Here is a 9,124-nt window from a genome sequence, read left to right as displayed (position 1 = left end):
GTTTTCTGGGCGAGTTCCTTGTATTGCTTCAGTCGTGTCCACAGGAATGCACCTTTTCCTAACTGCCCTCCAGTGGGGTGTGAGTCTCCTCTCCACACTCAGGCCGGTTTTATCCAGCTTCAAACAATGTGACCTGGTATTTACATATATTTAAAATCATGTACTTTTTTTTTCTTTTATTTTTTCATGTGATTTTTCTCTCACCAATTGCAAGATGTTAGATTTTCTTCTCTTTCCCTTCTCTTGCTCCACCCCAACTCACTCTGCTCCCCCCCTCCAGCCAGCTCAGTTTAGATTTTCTTTTAAGTGATAGTCAGGGTGAAACAGGAGCTACAGCCCACTCTGCTTCCTTATCTTAAAACGGGTGGAGGGGGGTGGGGCAAGAAGGCTGAGAGAGTAAAGTCACTGCCACCAAATCTGATCACCTTACCTGAGTAGTGGTCAGGGACCCACATGGTGGAGGGGAAGAATTGAGTCTCCAAAGTTGTCTGTAGCCGCCCGCGGCCACAAGTCAACTGGATTCACCTGAAAGGGGGGCTGGGAATGAAGGGGGAAGGAGGGCGAGAAGAGATGAGGCCAAGACAAAGTTCTCTGATCAAGGCCCAAAGCTTTAATGTTCAGCTCTCAATTTAAAGGGGAAGACCCAACCCACAACCCCTCCTGGTTTCAGATGGGTGGGATAATCCATAGTCCATTCCAGGTCACGGCCGGAGATGTCTCAAGGCAAGCCCAGAGGCAGTTCTGCTGTGTTCTGCTCAAGGCAGCCAAGGTGGGTAACTCCACTTGACCTTGCTTGTGGCAACCAAGGTCTCTCAGTCCTGCTCATGGAGGGGAGAGTACAGTTGTCCTCTGATCCCCATATGTGAGACATAGTATACTGGAGCCTGTACACATACACAAAATAAGTGTAATGAATGGAGAGATGGCTCATCGGTTAAGAGCACTGGCTGTTCTTCCAGAGTTCAGTTCCCAGCAACCACATGGTGGCTCCCAATCTGATGCCCTCTTCTGGTCTGCAGGCATATATGCAGATAAAACACCTGTATACATAGCAAATGGTAAAAAAAAAAAAAAAAAAAAAGCCAGGTGGTACCTTTAATCCCAACATTTGGAGAGGCAGAGGCAGATAAATCTGTGAGTTTGAGGCCAGCCTCGTCTACAGAGCAAGCTTGGGATAGACAAGATTACACAGACACACCCTATCTTATAAAACCAAAATACTGGTGAATGCCAGTACCCAGCTCACTTTTTTCTTTTTATTCAGTCCAGGATCCCAACGATGCCACCTAAAATTAGGGCGGGTCTTTCCACCTCAACCTGATGCAGGTAGATGTGTCCTGAGACTTGACTCTTTTATGATTTGACTCTGGGTCCTGTAGTAATAATTAACATTAACCATGACAAGAGGTGTCTCACAGTACAGCCGAGGGGCTCGCAGTCCAACGTTGTTAAAATTTTTCCTTATACTTCCATGTGTGTCTGTGTGAACACACAGACGTGCGTGCATATTGTGTAGGTATACACCACAGCACGTGTGTGGTCAGCGGGTGACTTGGTGGAGTTGCTCCTCTCCTACTTGTTCGGGTATTAAACCCGGGCCATCAGGTTTGCACAGCAAGCAAAACCTTTGTTGCTGGGGCATCTTGCTGGGTCACCATTGGCCCATAGCCCAGGATTTCTAAGGTCAGAATTCTGGGATGTGCCCGTCATCGTAAGCTCATGCATAAAGGAACATGTGCCTCGTCAACCCCTCTGGAATTCCTGGATTCACCTCCAATAAGTGGAGGCCATATGTCAAAAGCAGGGCTAATATATATTATTTTAAATGAACTAATTTATTTACATACCAAATGCTGCTTCCTCTTCTGGTCCCCCCCCTCACAGCGTTCCTGGGGGGGGGCTACTATTGTGTCAATATTTAAACTCAGCTGCACATGGTCTGTCGAAACCTGTCTTGACATCAGTACAAAGTCAGGCAGCCTCAGAGTCGATTGGAAATCCCCGAGTGATTTACAGATCCACAGGGCCTGGAAGTCTTTTGTAAGGTGACTGCCACAAGCCTCTTGGCTCCTGCTCACATTCAGCTCCTGTGTTGCAAGGCTGCCTCCTCCTGGCTCCTTGAACCCGCCAGGCAACTTGGAGACCTGGCTTTGTTTTTCCGAAGCTCTCTCTGCCAACACTCTGATGACCCTCACAGTACTGTCTGAGGGGGCTAGGTGAAGTTCCCACGGCTCTGGCTCTGTGGTTCTGTGGCTTCCACTGCCATTTAAAGATGTGCATACTTATAGGTCGGTCTGTCTGTATTTCTTTTTCTTTTCTTTTTTCCTCCTCCTCCTCCTCTTCCTCCTCTTCTTCCTCCTCCTCTTCCTCCTCTTCCTCCTCCTCCTGTATAGAATAGAGTTTATTCAGGGCATGGGGAGAGGAGTTAAGAGGGTAGTAGAGACAGAGAGGCAGAGAGAGAGAGTAGAGAAGTAGAGGCTGGACATGACCACATGGAGAGAGGGGGAAGGGATGAGGGGACAGAGGGAGCAAGAGAGCAAGAGCCCTTCCTTCCTTCCTTTCTTTCTTTCTTTCTTTCTTTCTTTCTTTCTTTCTTTCTTTCTTTCTTTGTCTCTTTGTTTCTTTCTTTGTTTCTTTGACAGGGTGTTACTTCTTCCAAGCTAGCCTCAGACTCAAACCTCTGATTGACCCCCGTCCCCACATCTCAGGTGCTGGGATTACAGCTGTGCACCGCAGGGCCATGTGGTGCTGGGGATGGAGCTCAAGTCTGTATGGTCAGTAAGTACCCTGTCACCTGACTGACACCCCTAAGTCCTGTAAAAGCCCATAAAAATCTGGTAAAAAAACAGATTTCTGGTTTTTAAAAAGATTATTTTAAAATATGTCTGTGTGTGTATGTGTGTGTGTGTGCGTGTATATGTGTGTGTGTGACTGTATGGAGGTGTGCTCATGTAAGTGCAGTGCCTACAGAGGCCAACAGAGGGCACTGTATCCCTCTGGAGCTGGAGTTACAGGCAGTTGTTAACCAGTACCACCACAGTGTGAATGTGTGTTAGCTTTAGGGATTTCTACTGTGAACCTGAGGTTAACGTACTGAGTCATACCACTACACCTGCCAGGTTTTCAGGGTGAAAATCTAGTGGTGTCCTTGTCTGCTCTCCCCATGAAAGGTGGGGAGGGAGGGGGGCAGGGTTTCTGGCAGGATCTGGGGCAGGAACCTGGAAACACAGTTAAGAATAAATATATGTACTTGCTGGTTGATTCCTGGTCTGGTCTGAAGGTGTTTGCAGAGCGCACTTGAGCCCCTTCCTCCTTCATTTAGGAAATTGTGTGTGTGTGTCCATCAGCACTACAGGAAACCAAACAGCCTAACAAGCAACAATAAGAAACTGAAGTCCCCAGCAGGGGAGGCTACCTCATGCATAATGAAGTCTTCTGGATGCTTGTCCCATGGAGTATGGCTTAGGTTTAGGGACTTTGTTATTTTTCTCTCTCTGTTTTGAGATTGAGTCTAACTGTGTAACCCAGGCTGGCTACAGGTCAGACCAGCCTCTGACTTCTGTATCCACAGCACTTTCTATCAGTCATTCATCACTAGTCTCCGGGTTTCTTCCAGTCCTGGGATCATCTCCATTTGACTGCTAATATCCCCCTGTCTGAGGCACATTGACACATCTCAGGCACTTCGGATAGGCACATGGAAGGCACTCAGGAAATAGCCTTGGCGATTACAGATCACAGAGGACTAGCTATGCCTTAGCTCTATGTCTGACAAACACGTGTTTGAAAAACATTTATTTTTTTGTGAGCATATGTGTACGCATATGGCATGGTGCATGGGTAGAGGTTAGAGGGCAATTTGCAGGAGTGGGTTTTTGCCTTTCATCATGTGGGTTCCAGGGTTTGAACTCAGATTATCCATCTTGGCAGCAAGCACCGTTATCCACTGGGCCATCCTGCCAGTCCATAAGCCTGTTTTTATACTTATGTTTTAAACTCAGGGGTATTTACTGTATGCTAGAAGGGAAGATGCGGTCTGTCTGGCACCACCAACCATTATGTTGTTTTCTGCTTGTTTTTCTGGTGCTGGGGTTGGAACCCACGGCCATGTTCCTGCCCTTACAGATGCTTCCGGCGGCCTCTCTAGGCCATTCCTGTTTCCTTCTCCCAGGTACACAAAGCTGAGGGAGACTCTGTGCCAGGCATTTGGTGTAGGATACACATTACATCCTCCTGGCAGCTCCCCCTTGGACCCCTTACAGAGAGGCTCGGGAAGAAGGATATTTTATAAATGGTATCTATTACCTCATGGGTTTAAATATATTTTTTTTTCACAAGCCAGCTGGACTTGTCACTACAGAGAGAAATGGATGGAGTGACCAGAGGGGTGTCTAACTGCAGATGGAATCTCCTTCTGGGTTGTGAATTCTGAAATCAGGTCTCAAGCAAGACCCCACATTACCACCAATCACCGACCGGGCTTCTCGTTTGTCAGATGCTTGGGTGGCACGCTGTAACACAGGAAACAGAAATGATTGGATTTGCTTGTCTTTACTGTGACAAAAACATGGGACTATCAAAGGAAGAGGAGGAAAGGTTCCTTTGGCTTGACCTTGTGGCTCTGTGCCTATGGCAGCATACATAGTACCTCATAGTGGAACCATGTGACAGAGGTCTGTTTGTCCATGGCAGCCAGGACGCAGAGAGATGTGTCTTAAGAGCCTGTCTAAGACTACACCCACAAAGACTAAACTTCCTTCCACTAGGCCCTACTTCACAAAGCTTCCAGTCACCTCCTCATAGGACCACACGCTGGGGACCTAGATTTCAGCACACTGGATATGGACATGCTCTAATCTAAGCTTGGTCCGCTCCAACCTACCCCGCCCCGCTTCAGGACAGGGTTTTTCTAACGTAGCTCTGGCTGTCCTGGAACTCCCTCTGTAGACCAGGCTGGCTTCAAACTCACAGAGATCTGCCTGCCTCTGCCTCCCTAGCTCTGGGACTAAAGGCTTGTGCCACCGTGCCTGGCTCTTCCAACATTACTTTCAATGTGCTGACCAAAGCCAACTAAGGGACTCAGTGGCCTGGGAAGTTGGGTAGCTATAACCATAGGCTCTACGGAGGAGTTAACCCATGGTAATAACTAATTACCATGGGTTAAAATTACTAATTTGTAATTTTATAGTAGTCGGATTTACTCATTTGTGTCATTAGTTTGTCACAGTGAGACTGACAGGCCACGTTTGTATTTGGTAACTCGCCCTCTCATAGGATCCGAGAATGGTCCTCAGGTCTGCATTCAAAGAGTAGTGATGGGTTCTGGGGCTGACTCACTGGCAAAGTGCTTGCTTAGCACAGGAGGCTGAACTTAGTCTCCAGCACCGCAGAACAGAGACCTGCGTGTGATCCCAGCCTGGCTAAGCAGGTCTAAGCAGCCCAGCTCTCAGGTCAGTGGGAAAACACCAAACAGGGCTGGGTATGATGGGCACATGCCTTTAATCCCAGCCTTTCATCGGGAGGTGGGGGTGGGGTGGAGGCAGAAGGATCTCTGTGAGTTGGAGGCTAGCCTGGTCTACAGTGTGAGTTCTAGGAAAAAAAAAACCCACTGAAACAAAACCCAGAGTAGAGTAGAGAAGAAAGAAAGAGAGAAAGAAAGAGAGAGAAAGAGAAAGAAAGAAAGAAAGAAAGAAAGAAAGAAAGAAAAAGACAGACAGACAGACAGACAAAGATGACAAGAAAGCAAGATCCAATTTTCAATATGCCCGGCTTGCAGAGCTAAGGTTACAGGTGTGAAATTGTCCTGACCCCCAAACCATATCCCTCAAGTGCAGTTTTTACTATATAGTTACTCCAGGGAAAAGACCCAGGAGGGGATGGAGTCTGGGCTACGGTGGGACAGTTTCCAGTGGGAGTACTCTCATGCGTCCTCCACAGCTTGCCTTTCTTCGTGGGGTCCAGTCCTCTTGCCTGAGATCACGGGAGGCTCTACACAGTGTGTGTGGCTCCTGCTTCTACGGCTAGGGGTGCCCAGGCTGGGGCGGCCTCTCTGAGCATGTCAAACAGCGTTCCTCCATCTCGGTCCAGAAGAAACTGGAAGATTCGGCTTTACCTCAGCATCCTTCCAGGAGGAGCAGCAGCCGAGGCCCTGTAGCACAGTTCCAGGAGGGCCCAGCCCTCAGAGTCATCCCCAGAGGCACCTGGAAGGGAAATCCTGCTACAAGAACACAGCCAGGCGATGTGACGAACACTTTTATTTACAAATATAATTAAAAGCCCTGACAGTTAATCATGCTCTTCCTCGGAACCTGAAAAATGTTTTCTTTTTTAAGTTTTTTTTAAGTGCATGCAAAAGGAGTGAAGCCTTTTTCTCTTCATCATTTTTTATTGTAAGAAAATACACAGTTTGAAAGGATGAATAATGAATATTTATGACCACAGATAGGGGGAGTGGGGAGGGGAAGGAGAAATAAACAGAGATGATTGGACAGAGAAGACATTGAACTCCAGAGACTGAAGTGGGAGGTGGGCGTGGGGGCGGGGAGGAACAGGAGGAGGAAGTAAAAAAATTTTGATCAGAGAAACAGTTAAAATACAATATGAAAATAAGCAATTCCTCTCCTTAGATTCCCTCTATACACAAAATACATGATTTGCCAAAGCCCAATTTTGTGCTCCTGGGATTCTGTGAGCTCCTTAAGTGTACGCGCACCGTCTGCAACAGCAGAGGATGCTGGGATACAGTAGACCAGGCCTACGGCAAGGCAAACTCTTGCCGGCAGGTTCTTAAAAACCACGAGATCTCTTCACCCCACCCACCCACCCCAGCCCCAAAATAGTAATAATATGTTACCACTTCATATGTACATCACAATTAGTCCCTGTAAAATGTATCAAATTCTCAATCTTTAATAAAACTTTGTTTTTTTTAATTCCTGATGAATAAATACCAAAAAAATAAAATAAAATAAAGTTATGCAGCAGCTGGTTAAGGTGTAAGGCTGCGGATTTTGTGTCTCTCTCCCCCTTGGCATGTATTATTTATTTAGGTTTCTTTAGGTATTTGCTTGTTTTTCGTTTTTTGCTTTACTTTCACTGGTTGGTGACCACGAGGGTTTGCTCAAAGCAACATCCATCTGTGTTCCATCGCCGTTTGTTGGTTGACAGACCCTAAAACCACCTCCGAGGTTTTCAGCAGAACATCCGGAACCACGGTGGCACCGCGATGCGGGTGGTGGACGGCAGGGGCGGCCGGGTCTCGGCCAGCACTGGAAGTTGACATGGGGGGAGGAAAGGGCCCCTGATGGAGTAAGAATCAACAGGCACTAGTGCGACACGGTGTCAGAGAGAGAGAGAGAGAGAGAGAGAGAGAGAGAGAGAGAGAGAGGAGAGAAGAGAGAAGAGAGAAGAGAGAAGAGAGGAGAAGAGAGAAGAGAGGGAGAGAGAGAAGAGAGAGAGAGGGAGGCAGGAAGAGGGGTAGGAAGAGACAAAGGGGATGGAGAGAGGGAGGGAGGGAGGGGGGAAGAGGGGAAAGAGGGAGAGAGAGAAGAAGAGAGAGAGAGAAGGAGGGAGAGAGAGTGTGAAGTGAGAGCAGCGCCCGTTAAGATGGGGAATGTAGTTTCGCAGGGTCTGAATTTTTTTGTTTTCTTTTTTTCTTTTTTTTTTTTTTTTTTTTTAAATGGCAAAAAAATTTAATCTCATCTATAGTCCTCCTTAGGAAAATCTAATGTCACCAAATTCCCAAACCCCATTCTGAGGCTCTCCATGTCAAAAGTCTCGGTCTCTCGCTCTTGTCTTTCCAGGAGAATCTTGATCCTCTCACTGCGTTCCTTCTGCAGGGCGGCCAGCTCCTCTTCAATCTGCCCAAGCACACAAGTGGGGCTCAGTGCCAACGCTTGCCCACGGCCGTGAGGGGGTCCCCTTCCCTCTACACCCTCCACACACTGCACAGGAGTGGGGAAAAGCCTAGACCGAAGGGAGGGAGGCCCAGTCTGGGATCTGATCCACTGTGTCTCAGACTTGCTAGGAGTAGCAGCGGGGTGTGGGTGCTATCAGAGCCTGGGCTGATCCAAGTCAGGGTCTTCCCTCACTAGGAGGCCAGTGAGGACAATGAAGCCTGTGTGACTTTGTGGCTCTGCTGTGGAGGGCAGGAGCCTCCAGTGTCCTCAGGAAGTTGATTCTGGAGCAGTGGCAGGGACAGTGGACTGCTGCGCTGCTCTGGGAGAGAAGGTGGGGCTAACAGGTTAGGCAGAGAGAGGTCACCAATGTGAGATTGTGTGTGTGTGTGTGTGTGTGTGTGTGTGTGTGTGCAGGTGTACCTGTATGTGAGTGCATGGAGCCCTGAGGGCCACACTGCTGTCCTCCTCAGTCAGTCTGGCTGTCCAGAGGGTTCCCAGGATTCTTGTGTCTCCACCTCCCTGCGCTCAGGGTTATGGGGTGTGCTGTCCAAATCATGCCCAGTTCTGCTCTGGCTTTCGTGGGGGGGACTAGAGATCTGAAATGAAGTCCTCATGCATTCACAGCAAGTCCTTCACCTGCTGAGCCAACTCCCTGGCCCTGAGATGTTTTGTGTGTACACATACATGTGTGTGCATGTTCACATGGAAGGCAGAAGACCATGTCTGGTGTGGTCCTTGGGTACCATCTACCTTGTTGCGCCAGGACCTCTCACTGGCTAAGCAGGCTAGGCTGGCTGGCCAGTGAGGCCCAAGGAGCCATCTATCTCTGCCTCCCTGTGCTGGGATGCTAAGTGTGCACCACTACACCTGGCTTTAAACATTTTCAATGTGGGTCTTTGGGGTACCCAGGCCCTCACGTCTGCACAGCAAGCACCCTACACACGGGGCCATCTCCTCAGCCCCAGCTTTGAGATGCTCATGCACAGCTTCTGAGTGAGACTCCTAGAACACTGTCTGGAGCCAGGCATAATGTGAGAGGGGCCACACTTGCTATATGCTGCGATGTCAGCCTACCTTTATTGTCATGCTTGTTTTAAGGACATTTGTCATTTATGTCTGTGTTTAGATATGTGCATATGAGTGCAGTGTCTGTGGTGGCCAGAGGAGGGCATCAAATACTCTGGAGCTGGAGTTACAGGTGGCTGTGAGCTGCTTGATTTGGTTGC

At 48.4% G+C, this 9,124-nt stretch overlaps 1 protein-coding gene across 1 annotated transcript in view; it reads right to left on the bottom strand.

The window, feature by feature from the left end:
• Positions 1 to 7,333: 7,333 nt before the first annotated feature.
• Taok3 (TAO kinase 3) overlaps positions 7,334 to 9,124 on the bottom strand; it is a 155,332-nt gene continuing 153,541 nt past the window's right edge. The window contains exon 22 of the mRNA XM_076922572.1: positions 7,334 to 7,859. Coding sequence (XP_076778687.1) covers positions 7,698 to 7,859 — 162 coding nt within the window. The 3' untranslated portion in view covers positions 7,334 to 7,697. The remainder of the gene's footprint in view (positions 7,860 to 9,124) is intronic.

Source organism: Arvicanthis niloticus, chromosome 24 (genome assembly GCF_011762505.2).
Source record: "Arvicanthis niloticus isolate mArvNil1 chromosome 24, mArvNil1.pat.X, whole genome shotgun sequence".
Classification (NCBI taxonomy): Eukaryota; Metazoa; Chordata; class Mammalia; order Rodentia; family Muridae; genus Arvicanthis; species Arvicanthis niloticus.
Note: the sequence above shows the minus strand (reverse complement) of the source record. Positions and strands in the feature narration are given on the sequence as shown.